The sequence below is a fragment of the Lutjanus erythropterus genome, chromosome 16 (genome assembly GCF_056507025.1).
Source record: "Lutjanus erythropterus isolate fLutEry1 chromosome 16, fLutEry1.hap2, whole genome shotgun sequence".
Lineage (NCBI taxonomy): Eukaryota > Metazoa > Chordata > Actinopteri > Lutjaniformes > Lutjanidae > Lutjanus > Lutjanus erythropterus.
Window position 1 is genome coordinate 17,359,700 of NC_139332.1, and position 20,370 is coordinate 17,380,069.

The 20,370-nt window shown below is 41.0% G+C and overlaps 1 protein-coding gene across 1 annotated transcript in view; it reads right to left on the reverse strand.

Moving 5' to 3' along the window:
• Positions 1–3,662: 3,662 nt before the first annotated feature.
• The window catches only part of rapgef5a (Rap guanine nucleotide exchange factor (GEF) 5a), a 63,736-nt gene continuing 47,028 nt past the window's right edge, over positions 3,663–20,370 (reverse strand). The window contains exons 11-26 of the mRNA XM_084739407.1: positions 19,703–19,803; positions 13,704–13,782; positions 13,468–13,612; positions 10,464–10,555; positions 10,323–10,353; positions 9,710–9,788; positions 9,255–9,404; positions 8,685–8,782; positions 7,733–7,855; positions 6,511–6,689; positions 6,322–6,412; positions 6,185–6,235; positions 5,963–6,050; positions 5,523–5,587; positions 4,839–4,893; positions 3,663–4,587 (exon numbers count right to left, since the gene is read on the reverse strand). Of these exons, the coding sequence (XP_084595533.1) occupies positions 4,469–4,587; positions 4,839–4,893; positions 5,523–5,587; positions 5,963–6,050; positions 6,185–6,235; positions 6,322–6,412; positions 6,511–6,689; positions 7,733–7,855; positions 8,685–8,782; positions 9,255–9,404; positions 9,710–9,788; positions 10,323–10,353; positions 10,464–10,555; positions 13,468–13,612; positions 13,704–13,782; positions 19,703–19,803 (1,546 nt within the window). The 3' untranslated portion in view covers positions 3,663–4,468. The remainder of the gene's footprint in view (positions 4,588–4,838; positions 4,894–5,522; positions 5,588–5,962; positions 6,051–6,184; positions 6,236–6,321; positions 6,413–6,510; positions 6,690–7,732; positions 7,856–8,684; positions 8,783–9,254; positions 9,405–9,709; positions 9,789–10,322; positions 10,354–10,463; positions 10,556–13,467; positions 13,613–13,703; positions 13,783–19,702; positions 19,804–20,370) is intronic.

Here is a 20,370-nt window from a genome sequence, read left to right on the forward strand (position 1 = left end):
GTTTAGAATGAATCAACTGACCCTTCCTAAGTCCCGCCCACTTTGGAACCTCTGTCGACTTTCCCCTGTCCTGTTTCCTGAGTTGACCAAGGTTCCACTGGGTAACTGTTCAACGCAGAGCCACAAAGAGCGGGATTGAGGAAGGGTTCAAATGGGTGTATCCACAAAACTGGCTCCACATTCAGTGTCAGAGCATCTACAGGAAGTGTTGGTGGTAACAGCTAAGAATTTGTCTTTAAAACTGAGTTTTAAATAAAGAGAGAGAATGACTAAGCTGCTAATTACACAATAACTATGTTAAAATGAGTCTTTACCTTGAGATCGTCTCGTAATGAGTCACAGATGTTTTATAACACTCTGATTCATTATGATCTGCAGGATAAAACGACTCTGTGCTCCGAAAGGCTCCGTGTTGAAATGATGACGAACACTTGTGGCAACAACATTTCTACTGTATTGCACTTTACCCCCTGTGTTTTATAACTATCCAAACAATGCAAGACATGCATCGCTACATAACTTTTAGGAATCTCGCCTTTGGGTGTTTCTTCCTACTCAGCAGGAACGTCCCACTGAAGCAGCTGGCTATGCATGAAAAGATACAGGGCAAGGACAAAATAACGCAAACACTAATGTGGTCTGCCAGATGTGGTTCTAAAGGGTGTGTTTCCCGTCTTAATTTGTATGTTTTGGCATCCCTCGTGTATAATTTCTAAATGAGTCTCCTCATCACATGCTGCATTTCCTTCCTGGTGACTACAGACTGAGCCAGAGTGATCATTTTATTAACAAGACAGGCTGGCCCTCAGCGATTTGAATAACACATAGATCTTTTTTACATGTCATGGTTGAGTCAGCAGGAGGAATTTGAGGATTTCTATGGTTTCGAAGGGCCACAATAATGAGAAAACCAATTTTAAAGTGAGAACCTTAAAGGGGCAATGTGTAAAATATGTCCATCTGTCAAAGGTAAGTCCAAACAAATACAAGGCAGCAGTAACAGCTAACTGCTGCTCACAACACAGCGCTGCAGGGATTTTGTTTTTTTTTGTAAGGAAGTTAGCATCGCACTGGTTCACTCAACAAAAAGCCAATGACATTTTTCCTTTGGATTTTGGATTATTGCTGAAAATCAGCTCTGTGGCGCACAAAGGTTTATGATGCTTACAGGTTTTGTTCAGCAAGATAATCTTCACAGATGAACACCACTTTTTATGATTTTTGAAGCACAAATGCAACTGCCAGAAATAAAAAGCTGATGTTAGGCTATAAACGTACTACACCACAGTCACGACTTAACGTCACCGCCACTAAGTGACTAGTGTTTGGCACGATGATGTTTAATATCCATGACAATGACTGTAGCCTCGTTGTTAGCAACCGCCTTTGAGTTTTATTTTGTTTCTGTCAAGTTTTAAGTGTCAAGCTTGCCTTTATGTGGGAAAATTGAGAACTTGGATTCAGAAAGTTTATTATGGACAATAGGTGCGCTCACATAAATCTCCCAGCTGAGACTATGGTGGGATCAGACTACCACCTCTTGAAACATAAAGTGGTGTTACTAGACAGGACAGGCTGGGGCTTGCTGGATGGCAACGCAACACCAAAGATAAAATTATCGAAATAAAAATCTCCTGTTTCTTTTTAACTGGTGCTGGCACTGTGACTCTGTCTGGAAAAATGTAAACACAGGCTTGTTTCATCTGATTTCACAGAGAATCTGACCCGATAAACAATACAGAAACCGACAATCTTCTCCCAGATGTTCTTGTTAACTTATGTAGGTCATATAGAGACATAAGTAATAAACAGAGACTGTTTCATAGCCAGCTGAAAAGTTCTTTCTTTCAGTAGCTTTAAAATTCTGGCAATATCTTACACACTGTCTCTTTAAGCAATAGGCGAACCAAAGCTGTAAAAAACAGATCTTACTATAATGGAGGAAGTCTGTGCTGCCATTATTCTGTCCACACCCTGTCTTGGTTTTCACAGGCAGTTTATGACCACTTCTGAATGAAGGGATCTTTTCAGTCAGTAATAATGAATCGTCAGTGTCAAAAATCATGATTTTGTTGAATAAAGCTATTTCTCAAAGGTCTGCGGCACAGCACTTTGACTTTTCTGGTAACATAATATATCTCAAGGATTAAAACAAAAGAAAGAAAAATAGCTCTATGATGGAGCTCTGTTTCCATAGCAACCCAGGGTGAGTGGGATACCATCACGCACTCTGAAATCAGTCATCATAATGTCAGAAAGCATCACTGCAAGGACTGAGATCTGCTTTCCATGATCAAGGACCGGACGTCATTCCAGGGCTCATTCAAGGAAATCCAATTCTGTTGTTAAAAAAAAAAAGACACTGAGTCCGAAACAAAACCAGGAGCTCTACAGTACATCTAAGCTGCAGGACTCAATGTGACATTTGGCACTGAAAAATGTATAGGTCCATATTATATACAATGTAAAATTATCATTATCTATTCACAGAAAAACATCATAGAGAGGAGTGTGTGAGGAGTGTTTGGCTAGAAGTCAACCAGGACTCTGAGAGAGCTGTTAACTCTTCATCAACAGTGTTTGAACTCTGGCACGTTCAGGAGAGCTTTAGTGTTGCAAACGTCACAGTCAGTGTGCTTCCTTTACATGCCAGATACAATACAGTGTTTTACCTTTTGTGACTCACTTTTAAAAAATAAAGTCTCAGTGAGAAAAGGTGAAAAAGGTGTTTCCCCCAGTATACTGCAAGCCTGACTGCTCATCAGGCCTAATTCGACCCCCTGCCAGGCCAAAGCATCCAAGAATTTTACTTTTGAGGATGTTTTTTTAAAGATTTTTTTTCACACAACAGTTACCGGGGGGGGGCAGCTCATTTGCAATCACAGATATGTTTGAAAGGCTCATCAGCGACATCTGTTGGTTAAAACGTGAACGCACTACTGAGAGGCATCCCTCCCCTCACCGTTTCCTCCAGGGGACTTTATTTCAGAAGAAATATGTATGGTGGTCAACGCCGAGAGATCATTTTTTGGATCCCGTTTGAACTGCACCATGAATAACACATGTGATGTTTGTCAATTAAACATATAATTTTATAAGTCAAAAAAGTCGCAATTTAATTTCTTTTGTTGATGTTAAAAACACAGCATGTACACTGTCAGATTCTTTGTGCTCGCTGTCAAACTATAGTTGTTGATTTTTTAAAAATATGTGCGGATTGAATTACTTATTTTTAACAACGCATTATATAGTACTACACGGCTTTGTTAAATACTTGATTCTGATTAAAGTATTCTGTGGTCTGTTATTTCAGTATAGCAGACGGTTGCTATGAAGAACAAACCGTTGCTATGGATGCACTGTTGATCGTAGGCTCTGGAGGAGCAATAAAATATTTTTTGAAGCCATGAAATAATTTTCAAATCAATATTTTGGCTCAAATTATTATTAAGCTGGAATCCCTTACATATTTTTCCAGTCAGCTTTTAGCAGTGACTTAATGTAGCGCCCTGTGACATATGTGCTAAGGCTTTTTTAAGTTCTCAATTTCATGATTCTGGCCATGATTATATTATGACAGAAACAATTGGCCCCAATCTGAGTGCTGCCATCAGTTAGTCACTGACCAACACGGGACCAACATCTCAAAAAAAAATAAAAAATAAAATAAAGACACTTGGCTGCTGGCCCCTGTCACAATAAACTTGCCACCAGGCCTAACAACTTTGCTGGGGGAAACACTGGGTGTAGATATGCTAAAGTGTTGCACTGCTGCTTGTGCTGCCACACAATAAACAAAAAAAAAAGCTCCAAATCACACACCTAAATAAATACGGCATGAATCCTGGTTATACATGCATCACGAGGCCAGTCAGTGATACGCAGATGAAACCGGGGTAGAATGTGGCCATCAGGTTGGAAACAGCTCCTCTACTAACGCATTTGTGTTTGTCACTTAAATGATGAAGAGGCTATCAAGTCCTTGTTGACCTCCGAGTGGGGCGACGAGACTTTGACAAAAATAAAAGGAACATTCCACCTGCTGAACAGGCTCATAAATAACCAAAAGCTCATCACAGGAACAAAAACAGGGGCATATTCAGTCCAATAGATACTGTACAAACTAATTACAGCCTCCTCTACCCTCTGTCTCCGTTTGGCAAATCTCCGTCTTGCTGCGCAAAATCTCTTCCTGTAGACAGTTCACAGAGCGTGTACGGCCTTTATAAATCCTTTATAAACACATGTTCTTTGTCATAAAGCCTTAAAGAGCAGGGAGCTCTGTGTCTTTGTGGGTTTTCATCAGAACACATGGCACCTTACTGTCCTCTTGGCACCTCTGCTGGTACTGTGATTTTGTTGCAGTGAATGTGTGACATTTTGCTGTACAAAGCGTTCTCTCTGTCACACGTACTCAGTGCTAGCATTTCCGCTGCGCTGCGTCCAGTGCGTTTGGGTTCGTGTGTGTTTAAGCACGTGGCTCCAGTTTGTGTGACAGTTCGAAAAGCGTCTGCTGATTGTCGATGATGTGCAGGTAGTTAACGCTCGCCCTGACCTCCGCACTGTCGACCCCGATTACCTCGTTGCCTAAGAGACAGACACAAAACACGCAGTCAGACAGAGGAGCTTTTCTGCTGGACAAACATTCACACACGTTTGGTATGAACACAGACTGTATTATGGCCATATAAAGAGAGTAAAAGACTGTCTGGAAATGGTTGCTTAGAAACTGTAAGAGAAAACTGAGTGGGAATGGCAACAGACTCAGGTGCAGGCGCAGTACAGTAACTCAGCTGCAGATGGCAGTAGATTCCTCACAATGAATTGGATCCACTCACCTGGCTGGTCGCTTTGGCAGTGGCGAATCATTCTCACCGTGTCTGCGATCATATGCTGTTGATTTAGAAGAAGACATGTTGCTTCAGTGCAAAGAATCAAGATATTTCGGGGCTGACTTATACGTCCCCATTCAGGATGTTAATGCTTATTCTTTAATCGATCAATTGCTGTTGAGAATTTACCCAATTAAAAATGTATTAAACAACAATGTATGTTTTATGTACCACTTCTCACAGGTTTTCCCATGAAATCTCTTGAAACTGGTTGAATTTAAAGGACCAGTGTATAAGATTTAGCAGCATCTAGCTGTGAGGATGCAGACTGCAACCATCTCAAGATGAGGGGTGAGCTTTATCCATCCTGGGCTACTCTAGAAAAATGGTGGTGCAAAGAAAGAGGACCTGCCCCGTCCGTAGCTATAAAGGGCTCATTCTAAGACAATGAAAACACAACAATTCTTATTTTCAGGTGATTATACGCTAATGACAACATACTCATGAACATTATTAACCATTTCTGCCATATTCTGCCAATAAAACTCTGTAAGTCTTACAGACTAACCGGGCTTTTAATACTAATACACTGCTCACTTTCCTAGGCACCTTGCATGGTACCTTGCTGCCGTATGTGTGACATTTTGAAACACAAACACTTAGACACTTTGCAGAACTGACTCGACTCACCAGCTTCTCAAAGTTGACCAGGTTGTCATGGAAAGTCTTATTCCCCTCGTGGATGAAGGTGATATCTAAGAGCAGGGGATGAGCATATTATGGTTTCATGCACCAAAAACAATAATACTTTATGTAATTAGGAAGTCACACTGAGATTCAGATCTCATTTAACCTCTGTGCAGAGTATAATATAGGATAAAATAGTAAAATATTAATACAAATGGAATGACATTAACAAATAACAAATGACATTTGTATTAAAATAATTAAAAAGACAAGTATATTTTCTAAAAAACTGTGTGTGTGTGGATTAGGTTAAGGGTTAGGGGTCGGCCAGTAGTGGTCATGGGTAGGGTAAAGTCTGCAGAAAATGAATGCAAGTCTACATAACTTTCCCAAAAATGACACGAGTGTGTGTGTGTGTGTGTGGGCGGTGTTGGAGTCGCTACCTTTCAGGAGAAGAGGCATGAAAGGGATCTTGGGAGGTTTCATCCTCTTGAAGGCTTCCCTGTACGCTTTGTGGTTCAGAGATGGATCCTGAATAGAGATGGGTGGAAGATGAAGAAAGAGAAAAGAAACGAAGGAGAGATTTCAAGATTTGATTATCACATCAAAAGAGGAACATATTTCGAGCCCTGCGTCTATCTCAGTGTCTGTTGAGTAAGTCTCACCGTGATGAGCTCCAACTCTGAGAAAAGCTTCTTGAACTTCCCCGGACATTTCTGAAAGGAACGTGCTCGGTCAGAATCTGATTTTAAATCTTGTGTAACACACAAAAACAAAACACACTACATGCAACAGCACATACCTCCCAGGTTTGGTTGAGTCGGCTGACAGCTGCGGTGTTAAGACCCATGATGATGGCAAATGCAGAGTTCAAATTTCTTTGGGCTTTACAGCTACAAATACACAAAAATATCATGAACAGAAATATTGATGAGTTTGATATATGCACTTTTATTTGGGTTAATTTCTTAGTGTGTGTGAGTGTTCTTACTGAGCTGCGATCTTGATGAACTTCTTGAGCAGCTGCACTCTCTTGTTGAGCGACACACACATGAGCACCTCGGACATGACCCACTGCTGGACCTCATTACAGCGCTGGAGCAGGACGGAGAGCGCCGCCGTGTGGCCCGCACCAGGAGCCCGGCTGAGGGTGTAGTACACCAGCTCCTGCTGCATGTGGAGGGAGGGAAGAGTGTGAGCAAAAGACATCATCGATTTATCCCTCCATTACTTTTTTTTCCGATTATTTGATGAATCATTCAGTTCATGAAACGTCCAGTAATAAATTTTCAGAGCTCAAGGTGACATCTTAAAAGGGATGGTTTGGATTTTTTAAGTGGGGTTGTGCGAGGTAGCAAAACGTATTCTAGCCCATTTAAAAAAAAAATCAATCAATCTCAGTTTTTTCTGTTGGGAAACCACCACATATATAAGCCCAAGATCATTTTCTCCACAGCAACCAGATTCCTTTGGCAAAATGAGTAATTTCAACTCACAGACCACAGGACTTGCTGGTCTACTGCAACATCAATCTGTTTGTTTTTCTGTGTTACAGTGTGACTTTGGTGAATCCAAACTAACCCTTTAAAACACTGAAATCACACAATACAACAAACAAACCAGTCAAGGCAGCAGAAGATGGACAACTCTTGTGCTCTGTGACATAAAATAAATGATTTCATCCATGGAGTTTGGTTGGTTTGGAGAGAGATATCTGGTTTCCATCTTGCTGTCTGACAGAAACTGGGCGCATGGTGAGCGGCATCTACTATAGGTTCTACAGTTAAGTACCTCATACAACCTCACTTTAAAAAATCCTAATGATCTCTTTAATATTGATTGTTTTGTCCAACCAACAGTCTAAAACCCAACTAAAATCAATTGACAATCACACCAACCAGAGAAAGGCAGCAAACGCCCAAATTTGAGAACACAAATGAAGCACAAACACTATCTAGATTTCCTAAGATACAATAATATCCACATAACACCACTTTCACATTTTGCACATACTGAGCTCTTCCTGACAGCCGCTCAGCTGCAAAAAGACTTTCTGTACTCATGATCCAGCAAGTCTTGTAGAGCATTTGCATCTTTAATGCTTAAGTTCCAGCAATCTCTGTCATGAATATGAATTTATTATAAACTATGTGTACACACCACATGCATATATTTGTGTGTGGGTGTGTGTGTGTGCGTGCGTGAGTATATACCTCATGGATGGATTTGAAGAGGCTCCAGTCCAGGTGTGTGAGAGCAGCTGCCACATCCCAGGTGTTAATACCTAAGAGCCGCACCGGCCTCCTGCTTAGCTCAGCGCTGTCCGTTAAAGGAGGCTGCACACACAAAGGAAAGTTAAGTTAGTACATAGACAGACGATGTATATACTGTGCATACTCACAGGTACTGTCTATCTACCGGAGTAGGACTATCTCTAAATAAACAATGAAACAAGATCTCACGTTCATAATAAACTACAGAACAATCAAACAATTCAACATTCAAGAGTAAGAATAGAGCACAGAGATATTAGAACAAGCGCCTCCAGCCTGCACACAAAGTAGAAGTGATACTTAAATTAATTTTTATTTAGTTATTGTCTCATTTTTAGGAGTGAAAAAAAGTTGTTGATGAAAACTATGAAGAACATTAAATTGACACAGATGGGAAAAGGCCCAATATTACAAAATTATTCAAAGATTCACAACTGAAGCTCCACTGTGGACAAACATGCCATCACAGGACAACACTTTGCCCCAATACAGCACTTTCCAGTCCTGCTGTCACGGTTGGGTAACAACAAAGTAATTCTGGCTCACACCTTTTCTCTCTTGTTGAGTCAGAGTTAATAACAATCGCAAGGCCTAAGTCTCTCCGGTTTGTGTATAATGCATGACTCATCATAACACTGTGAAAATATGTCAGTCTGGGAATTAGAATATTCATTTTAATGCCTGATTTAGCCAGAAAATAATACAGAGGCTGCCAACAATATCAGAAACAGCAAATGCCGAAATTATCGTATCTTTGAGAGGTGGAGGTTTGCTTTACTCCTGCAAGCTGCATCTTTAGCCTTTATGTATTTGTCTCTATACTCATGAAAAAATAGAAAGACTGAGTGTTATAGTGGGAAAGGAGCACACACAGAACAGTACATTTACATACCAAGATCTCAGTGAGATCCCTGCGACAGGCCACGAGCTTTCCCTGTGGGGTCAGAGACTCTGAATACACACAGTCACTGGGCTGTAACACCCTCCGCTCTGTAGAGACAAAAATACACAGAAAAGAAGAATGAGCGAGATTACGATAATAATTTAGAGCCAAAAGGGTTTAACAGAGATTCCCAACCAGGGGTACTTGTACATTTGCAGCTGCCGAGGGGTACGTGGAAGAATTGTGGAGTTCCTCATTTACTCGTCTACTTTCAAAAACTAGCTCAGAGAGTGTGGGAAGGGTGGGAACTGGTGGTGTAGAAAATGAACATTTTCAAGAGGGAATTTAAAGCCACTGAAAACTAGGCCTGAAAGAGTAAAAATTAATATATGTTAAAAAAAAAGGTGAGTGTTGAATTAAGCATCCAAAACAATCTGTTTAAAAAAAATGTTCATAGATATTAGAAATCCTGGTTCAATCCTGGTTCTTCTGTCGATGTTCATTTCTGTGTGTGTGTGTGTGTGTGTGTGTGTGTGTGTGTGTGTGTGTGTGTGTGTGTGTGTGTGTGTGTGTGCATACCTCCAGTATGCGACACCACAGCAAGAACCATGTCTTCTTCTGCTCTGTCCATCTTGAGACCCACAATCCTCAGCAGCTCATGGGCCTCCATCGCAGGGTGTGTGTGGACACTCAGGTAGGAATCAGCACTCACGTACACACAACAAATAACTGGAAGATACAAGGGAAAGGGTATTAGAATAGTCATGGTTAATGGGTAAAACAAATGAAAGAAAATACTGAAATAGTGCAGAGTCATAATGAAGCAGATGCAGAAACAGCTCAAGTATTTACAGAAAAAGACTTGAGTTAATTTTTGTCAAGTACTCAAGCAGACAAAAAGCTGAACATGCTGTATTTAAGCAATTTGCATGTGCAAAACTCACAGACTGTCATTATGCATAATTTTGTACAGTCCTGGGCAGTGTGTTAGTGTTGTGTATATGAGTGTGTGCATGTTTGTGTCTGTTACTCACCCTCTCTAGTCTCAGCTGGTGGACTTCGGAGTTGCAGACAGTTTTCCTTCAAACTCAACTGCTGATAAACTTGTTTACTCTGACAGAAAGAGAACAGAAGAAACATGATAATGTGTAAAAATGTATTTATACCTCAGTGAATGCAGTGATGCACTGATAACATCTGTAGCATCTGTATCAACGCCTATAGAGCTCAGATTTAATTATTGCAGCAGAACCTCTATGGGCTCAAGTACCTCACCCTTACAGTTTTATTCAAGTTTTATTTCGTCACTTTAACCAACTTTCTTCCTCATTCTGATGTGCCCAATGTATCCCATGTTTTCTTATAAGTCAAATAAAAACTAGTGGCAAGCAAGGAAACACACAGTGATCTTGAATAAATGAAAGATTTCTCAAAGTCTGACCATCATTGGAAATATTATATAATGTTATATATTATATGATCTGGGATAATGTAAGAAAACAATTCTACAAAATATATAACATACATCATTTTTATACATTTGAGTATGGAAATGTTAAATATTATATCTTATGGATTTGTAAACTAGTAAAAAACATCTGACATTGCAAGGTGTGTGTAGTAACTACTCCCTCTCATCCACCTTACCTTTTGGTTTGGTGGGCAGTCATCCACAGTGCTACAACAAAGACACCAGCACAGCAGTGAGCAGGGATTCACAAAGGCATGAAAAAAAACTAATACAGTGAAAAGCACTCTTTAATACAGAGCAGAGATAAATACACTTACTGTCTGCGACGCAGAAGTTTCTGGAACTCCTTCAGGTCTTTCTCCAGTGTGGGGAACTCGTACAGATCTTCTAAAACACACCTGTACAGGGTCTGACGGAGAGAGAGAGAGAGAGAAGAAAACAAGATCCATGAGGTCACACCAGCAATCTCAAGTTAACACTTGCTGATTGATGATAAGAAAGGGTGGCAACTGGCTGCAGGAATAATATAATGGCTCTGCTAATTTCAGTTTCTAGTTATTTAGTGAAAGATGAGCAGTAAAGTTGTCATTCTGGAAGAATATGCCAGCATTGGCACTGTAAATTTACGATTTAGGTCTGAGTTTGTTGATGAATAAAGGCTGCATCTTCTCAAGACAGAAGTGGAGTTCCTGCGTGTGTTGTTTCCCACCTGTGGGAACAGTGCTGCTCCGCCTATGTTGTGAAAGCATCAAGTACAGTGGAGTACAGTGTAACTGAGCCATTCTGCACAGGTTTCACACAAATACTGTCAAAATACCATATTCCCCAGGAAAATGTCAGGAGGGTATGAAAGGTATGAAAAACTGTCTACCACCCAAGCCTACAACAGCCAACTATAAATGTCCTCGCAAGTAAGGCAGCTGGTATCAGTGTTTTCATGCCTTTTCCTGTTAACAGTTATTTACCTAAATTTTACATATATTTAAAGCAGTGACCTTAATACTGTCCTTGCACAGAAATACTTACCAAACTTTGTGTATGTGCATTGATGATGGAGGGGTGTGAGAATTTGTTTTGGTTTGTTTGTTTTGTCATTTGGTGGAGCAGTTAAATCCTACTAGTCCTTGAGCCAAAAGGTTCAACTTAGGACACCCTCAATAAATGCTTCTTTCTTTGTTGTTAATTAATGAAAGAGGACAAGACAAGAACAAAGTCTGGGTACCATAAAGTGTAAATCATGCTGCACTTAAGAAACATCAGGCAAATTCTGTACTTTGTACTTAAATGGGTGACATGACACGCTCTGTAGTATCTGTGTGTTTGTGTGTGTGTGTGGGTGCATGGCATAGAATTAGTAAGCAGCATGAAAGCTTAGGAGGCAGTAATGTAAACACACACACACACACACACACACACACACACACAGACACACACATCTCCACACACCTGCTTATCGCTGTCATTGACCCGCCGTAGCCTCCCATCCCAATTCCCCTCTCATTCCTCTGTTACTAGGCAACTATCACCTGGGTTACGCACTCCATATGAGATTATACCCATGCCAACCCTCGCACTTTGGTTGCCACGGCAACCCAGCACCGAGCAATGGAGCCATCAGGTTACGGAGGGACAAGTGATTGGCGAGTGCGTGCGTGTGTGTGTTTGTGGATGCGTACACGTGTGATCATGTCGTGTGTGTGTCGGTCTGCTTCTCTTTCAGTGTCACGGTTGTCACAGGGCTTCAAATCCAATTCAGCTGATCATGTGAAAATATAGCAGGAACACAGCAGATACATGTAGCGCTTTTCGTGAGGAATGTGACAGCAAGACTCTGTATGTGTGTGTTTTCAATGCCCATGATGTCCTGTGCAGACATCATACTTTATACATATTATAAGTGGTAGAATACTTTATATCTTGCTTGTTTTATGTGTTACTAGGGTTAAGCCAAATACTAGACAGGACCAGTAATACTGACATTTTACCACTAGCCCTTGCATGTGGACTCAGTCGCTACCAAGTGGAACACAAAGAGAGATGATGCCCATGAATTGAAAGCAAGAAGTTTACCACAACATGTGCTTGTATATGTTTCATAATAAAAGAATTGTTAAGAAATGAAGGAGTTCTGTGCACTGAAATGCCAGAGGGCTTTTAATTTGAAATGGATCTTGAGTTTGTATTGACAGCATAGTGCATTTACTTAAAGAGGGAAAATAGGAACAAATCAAAACTAGGTTTTGTACTTGCCTTTACCATCTGCTATGTCACTGACTGTAATGACAAACTACAGCTTACTAGCTACCTCGCTAACATAGCAAATTGTTGGGGACAGGATTATGTTAAAGTTATATTGAAAAGACAAAATCATGGGGTCATTATTTAATATCTTTACAGCAATGTATTTCACAAGCTAGTTAGCACCACCATCTGCTCAGCTGTAATGCGTACATTTAACATAATGTCTTCTAGTGCTGGAACACAAAGACTTACTACTAGTTTTTAAGTTTGCTATTTTGTGCTCTAAAATGCAAATGTTACTTTTTGTTAGTGTCTGGTCTGTACCTTGTAGTTTATGTTTATAATTTTCATTTTTGTGTTGGAGGTGGTTGGCATATTTCGAGGCCAGACATATTTTTCAGGTGTTATAGCGCGTTAAGCCCGTACATAATGCACAAATGTCAAATGTCATTTTGTCTTTGTGATGCAAACCAGAATGTTGCCTTAAAACAAATGCTGTTACACTCGATTAGCATGAAGCCAAACTGGTCTAAGATCCTGCACCAGATGGGACTTGCAGAACGTGAAACCGACCCAACCAAATTTGTTACTTGTTATTAGAAATAGTAGATGTAAATAATTTTCCTGGTTTTGCATGAATCTCTTACAGAAAAACTGATAGCCTCATATCATAATTATACCCTTTATACTTCATATTATGCACAATGAAAGTGCAAGTACTGTTTCTGTTTCTTATTAGTTTGCTTCATCTGAAGGATGAGATAAAAGCACCAACAAGAATCCCCTGTGGGAGAAAGCTGAAACAGTTCAAAAAGATCATGGAAAACACACACACACACACACACACACACAGCTCTCTTAACAAAAGGCTTCATGTCCTGTCATGCAGAATTTAAGGAAGGACAACCCCAATTTTAGAAGAAGACAGAGCAACAAATGAAGATGAATGAGTTGAATGTTCTTCAGTGACAAGTGTGAAAAGACACCAATGAATCATTGAAATGCAAGAGACAGAGTGAGAACAGAGATTAAAACACAAACATCAAACAGACGTGCTGATGAAGGCAAGTAGCGTCGTACCTTCATGAAGCTCCTAACGTGCTCCTCTTCCTTGAGGAAGTCCTTGTAGAGTCGGCTCCAGTGAGAGACCAGCTGCAGTACCTTACGCTTCCTGAAGAGGGCGTCTTTGCCCTCCTCCTGGCCCCTGCAGCGGGCACTGCTATAGGTGAGAGCAGTCAAGGAGACAACAGAGGACAGTGTGGAGGCTGAAAGGATGAGTGTGTGCGATTATGTGTGTGTTTTTTCAGTAAGGATATTGTCCCAGCAGAGCCTGACAGAGGTCGTGCGTGGACATGAACACCAGGTAGGTCAACAGGAAGTCATCCAGCAGCATTTCTGAAACACAGGAAACAGTTCATCAGGCGCTCCCATGGCCTTCGCTAACAAAGTTAAGTTTAAAAATATTTGTGGAAGTAAGATGTGGAAAGACACATGAAAGTGTCTCCCTTTGTGCATCATATGAACTCTCTTTCCTTCAGTCTACATTATGTAATAAGTCACATTACAACATATTAGAAAAACACTTTAACCCTTCAACCTAAAGAATGAACCTTCCAATATTACCCCTTTAACAACCCCTCTAAAGTAATAATTATGAATAATTTCATATCAGCATGTGTGATGTGGAAGGGATAACTCATAGTTTTTAGCCCACAAATTTAATATTTTGGTTCACTCTCATAGTGATACTTTTGGCTGTCTTAAGTGAAACTAAATGTAAAAACCCAATGTCTGCTACCTGCTAAGCACCAAATGAGACAGACAGAGTCAGCAACCAGCTGGTGAACACAGTGGAGCATTTAGCAGCTAAAGAGCCTGGTTGCATGAAATCACTCAAGCTAAGGTTTCTTTACATCTTCATCTAAGGATGCCTTAGGAAGAAATTAGTCGCATAAAATCACCATAAGGATTTTCTTAGGATGTGTTTGCTCTTAAATACTTAAGTATTCCCTTTTCCGTTGCTAGAAGGCCCTTACCAACCATTTTCCTCTATTATATATTCTCTTTAAAGTGAAAGAACTTGTGAAACTTATGACAATGGCTGAATTTATGGTGACTGAAGAGGAGGAGGAGATACCAAGACAGATTTCATTCGGGACAGTGAAAACACAACTGACTCTATGAATGATTAGCAACATGATTAGCAACTCGTTAGAAAGTAAAGATTTGACGTTTGCACCAGAAACTTTGCAGCCTCATGCTTTGTTGACTCATGTTTACGGTTGGAAGTATCATACAGTACTATTTCTATATTTCTTCATGACTTCATCTAGGTTTTGTTTCACAGTAGATTTCTCACATTGATCTTGTCAGTTGCTTCTTGCCATATCTTCTGCTTGTGCATATTTGCCACGACTGGGTTGAATCTATTTTGGATTATGTGCTTGTGATTTCTTCGAGGAGAACAGCATTTTCATCTTCTGTTCAGCTTGGCTTTCTTTTTCTTATTGTGTTCACTTCATTGTCCATTTTGAAAGAGCTAACTGACACTGACACTAATGCTGCTGAGTAAAGAGTGTTGATGTGCGTGAAGTGTGACCATGGTAACTGAAGTGCACGTGTGCTGTGTCATGACTGTAACTGCTGTGAAAGCCTTAGTCTAACACTTAAGGTAAGAGGCTTTATGCAATGCTCCTAAGTGAAGCCCTTAGCTTAGGGAAACATTTTGCTGAAGGGACAAACTCAAGTTTGAAAGGTGGTTTACACAACCAAGCACAGATCGGCCAGTTGTTAGTGGACACCACAAAACAAAAGAGGGAGCTAAGACTGGACCTAAACTCACCAGGTGGCCAGAAACATGACTCCCAGTGAATGCTGATGTTGCTCCATGTCCCTTGTGTGTGTAATTAAATAAGCAACTCTTTGCTAACATGTTCGCCGCCACAACAACTTAAAAGGTGATAACATGTCTTTTATGGCTGCATCGTTCCATCAAATAGAAACATTCTCCATGTCTTGTGCACAATTTCATGCACATTTCTTGCAAATTAGGCCTGTCATATTTAGTATTTTTTGTGCTTTAGGATGTAACCGCTGTGAAACAAGCAGAAAATAATGTTTTATTTCTTGGATTCACTTTGATCCTACTGATGGTGATCTCAGTGTACAGCGTTCTCTCTCCTAGGGGAGGAGGGGCCAAGTTTGAATGGTGCATTTGCAAACAATCCTGCATATTTTACCTTTAAAAGGTCACTATATGCCAGTGTAAATCAAATATCTTCCAACTACACCAACAGAGTTGGGATGAAGCAGATCATGTGAGGTTTTTAGTGCTTAAGTGTTAATAAATTATACTTAATATGTTTTTCCAAGTAAAAGCTTCAGTTGCTATAAAAAGGTTGTAAAAAGGGTACAAGTTTTTCTGTCTCTCTGCTCATACAAATAAAACTTGACAAACTAAAATTCATCCAAGTGGAGAAAGCTAATGTGCAAGTGAGACAGCAAGTGTGTGTGCGCGTGTGTGTGACTCAGCAGGTGTTCAATGGGTAAGAACCAACTATAAACAGCCCTCATGGCAGATGGGTAATGAGCCGTTGTTGGTGGTGTGAGGGAGCTGTGGTCTGTGTGTGCATGTGTGTGTGTGTGTTTGGTGTCAAACTCTTTTTCTGCAGAAATGTGTGACCCAAATATGGCTGTGTCGGGCAGAGAGCAAAGAAATCAATTATAGAAGACTGAGCAGAGGCCGCGGCATAAATATTTGATCAACCGTCTTCTCTTTAGAAATAAAAACACAACTTTTTGAGAAATATTTTTAGGCAGGTCTGACAGAGCTTATCACTTTTTCAAAACCCAGCTGACTTACTTTAATTGTCATTTCTTTTTTTTTTTTGAGTCCTTTTCAATATGGGGATGTAGAGCTCCTTCTTCTTGCCCAGCTATGAGTCTTTTTTCTGCCTTCTATTTCCCCTGCTTCCTCCTTCCATACACCCCCCGTTTTTTTTCATTTTCTCCTGCTCGGCGGTTACATTTCCTCCCTGCTACTCCTCTCCTCCTACGCTCGCCCTCTCTCAGCTCTCTGTGATGATAAATATCCATTTTCATCTTCAACATATGCCCTCTGCGTTTGCCCGCTGGCACGCACAAAGTCAAACACATATACTCACAGACACAGCAACACACACACACACACACACACACACACACAGCACCCTGATGAATAACTCATCCAGTTCTGACCTTGGGGACTTTATCTCTTGTGAGAGACACAGGAAAAAGAGAGAAGATGTGTGTGTGCTGAACTAATCGTGGTAATCTGCTGCTGTATTTTTTGTTGTGTGTGTGTTTTGGTGTGTACGTGGGGAGGGGGTGGTTGGGGTAATCGTTCTTTCTCTCTGTGGAAGCGTGTTCAAGCCTGTTCAACATGCTGCACAGCTAAGCCCGCTAAAACGGCACAGTGATGCTCAGCACCACCCCAGAGGGCCTACACACAAACACGCGCACACACACGCACACTCAACCTCATGCTTATTCAACGCACATAGACCGAAAGATGCACACACACAGATAGAGAGACAAAGACAGCCAAACATGCACATCCACTCTTGATCTGCATCCCTGCTTCTGCCTCTCCCTCTGCACCCATAAAAAAACCTGAGCCTTGGAGGAAAAAAAAAGTGTCTTTTCTCTTCTGAGTGAATAAATATCAGGCGGTCTTCCTCCACAAAGACCATCTCAGTTCTCTCTCTCCCTCTTTCTTCGTTTGCTTCCTGCAATTCAGCGAGATGGCTCCCTGTGGACTGCTGGGAACTGGTGGTGCTGAGGAGCTGATACATAAAGACGCCTTGTCTTAAAGCGGCGCACACAGGCAAGAGCAGGTCTTATAAAATACAGGTCTGGATCCAGATGTCCCCATGTGATAAAAGTATTATTACACTGGACCTGGGCTCCATGGTAAAATGTAATTTAGTAATTAGAAGAAACGAAGTGAGGATCCACTGACTGCGACAAGCAATTTGCGGGTATTTTTTCTTAAATGAACTTTTCTTTTTAATAGTACAGCAATGATTATCTTACTTTAGCAGCTAGGCTTTCTGCAGTAGTGGGTGTTACCAGTGTTACACAGCACTAAGACATACATGATTACATTACTTGCCCACCACTCCACCATCTACGAGTATTAACAATACTTAGTCGGACAATATGACAGTTATAAACTTAAAGTGTTTCCTCTGTACAGCAGTCACAGCACAGTGTTGCAGAAGTTAGATTTCAAACATAACACTGTGGCCTAATCACAGCCTGACATGAGGTTGTTTGACAACTGGAAATTGAAATCTGCTGGAAGGAAGCCCCAGTATGACTGTGATGATGCATTACCGCAATGCGTGGTCATGTGATGCCTACCTAGCTCATCAACATCGTGACTGCAAATTTTATTTTGTGGGGTTTGTGCAATGCGTTTTAGATCACACCTACACACACGACAAGTCAGGAACACATCCTCTGATTGGTGGACACTGGACCCAAGGCATTATGGGATTGCCAGTACCGTGCTGCTCCCTCTCCCTCACTTGCATGTCACACACACACAAAGGAGCTATTCAATGCTTATGATATGATCCTTCAATAAAACTTAATAAACCAAAACTATTCGGGAATATGTCGCTTTTTCATGGCTGTCACAAAAAATCCATACTGTCGTGGATTTAAAAGTTAGTATTCTGTTGTTCAACACATTACAATGAAGGCATTAGCTGGCACTAATGTGTCAGAAGTAGAGCTAACTTAACTAAACCAGGCTAACCCTGACAAGGAGCTAACATTACAACTAGCATGTACTTAACATTAGCGTTACTTCACAACTGTCTGCGGACCTCAGCTACAGTTGTGTGTTGTGTGTCATCACTCGTATATTTTCTTGCAGAATGTCTGGCAACACTGAGTTTATCATCCAGTTGGAAAATGTCCTCACCATGGCATCCCTATTGACAGAATGTAAATGATAAAAATGTTAATCAACCAAATAATCCCAAAATGATTAGTTGATTAATGAATTAGTCAACTGAAAGAAAATTAATTAAAAGTGATTTTGATAGTCATGCTCTAATTTCTGAATGGTCAAGGAAACCAGTAGTTATAAAGTAGACTTAAGGAATGTAAAAATTAGATATGACAGTTAAGAAACCACTGAAATTGTTTGCAGCAGAAATGGCTGCCAACACCCCGAGGGAATGGCTTTAAAACTCATTAGAGCATTTAACCTCTTGAATGTTCCTCATATTTACAGACAGTGTCATGGCTGGCTGAATGCATGCACGCACCTGGATGTGGCGGGAGGCCTGACTGACTCATACAACAACACACACACACACACACACACACACACACACACACACAGACAGTGTGGACTGAAGCAAAGTGGAGAAGTGTGGCCTGACGAGTCGATCGTTTTCAGAAATCATGGACCTTGTGACCTCTGGGCTAAAGAGGAAAAGAACTATACAGATTCAGCACTAACTTCAAAAGGCAGCACCTGTGATGGTATGAGGGTGTGTTAGTGCCCATGGCGTGGCTAACTGTCACAACTGTCAAGGCCCCATTAATACTGAAACATACATACAGGATTTGGAGCAATATATGCTGCCAATCAGTCAACATCTCTAATCAGAGATGTCCCTGCTTATTTCAGCAGGACAATGTCGAGACACATCCTGCACATGTGGCTTCATAGTAAAAGAATCCAGGTACTAGACTGGCCTGCCTTCAATCCAGACCTGTCTCCTTGTGTGGTGCATTTTGAAGCGCAAAATACAACAACCGAGACCTCAGACCGTTCAGCACCTGAGGCTGTATATCGAGCAACAATGGGCAGAATTTCACCAATTAGTGTCCTAATATCCGAAACACAAACTGGTTGGTTTTAAAAGAAAAGGTGCCCCTGTCTCAACTTTTTTGGAACGTGTTGCAAGCATCGAATTCTGAATGAATGTATGTGTACAAAAAACAATACATTTTATCAGTTTGAACATTAAATATCTTCTGTCTTTCTATTGTATTCAACCGAATATAGGTCAACAGGTTTTTGCAAATCATTGCATTCTGTTTTTATTTAAATGCCCCAACATTTTTGGAATTGGGGTTGAAGCGTATTTGGCGAATAAAGAGCTGCATGTAAACGAGAATATTAGAAGAATATTTATTTTCATTAATATTGTGCGCATCTAAACATTGTCACTGTATGTCTGTGTGCACAATGTTTCTGACAAGTGTTTTCACCTGTGTTTGTGTGTGTGTGTGCACGTGTCGACAAACTTACCACTCTCTCTGCTCTCTGGCGCCCCTCTTTGGTCATCCAACCGCAGGTCACTTAGCAGATGCTCCAAGATCTTGAGTGGCGTTCCCGACACCACCACATACCTGTAAGATGAAGAGTCACAACAAACTTCCTCACCAGAGAACGAGCACCAAGTACGACCACTGCCATTCCTCCATCCTCGCTCCCTCTCTTCCAAATCATTCTCCTCCACATCATCATCATCGATGTAGCGAAAATGGGGAACGTCGAATGTACAGACTCCCGAACTGCTACAATCTTCATCGTGATTGCTATCCTCCTCGTCCGTGTCCTCCTCGTCTTCATCATTAATGTCTTCCTCTGCCTCTGCAAGCGTAGCTAGTTCGGTGGTCATCTTCATATCTGAACACTTCCAGAGGATCAGCCCTAATCTAAAGCATACCCAGGAAGAGTGTTTTCCTGTGGGGTGAACTGCCTCTCCTTCTGGCCTCGTAAGATGAGGACTCCAGAGATTAAAACCCTCTCTGTGACAGCTCCTACAGTAACACTCGGAGGGAACTGATTGCTACTGAAGATGCTGTACACACACACACACAGTACACACACCCACTTAACCTGCCTGTCACTGACACTCCCTGCATTGTGCCTTAGGTCTTGGCACACAGTAGCTTAAACACACACAAACAGAG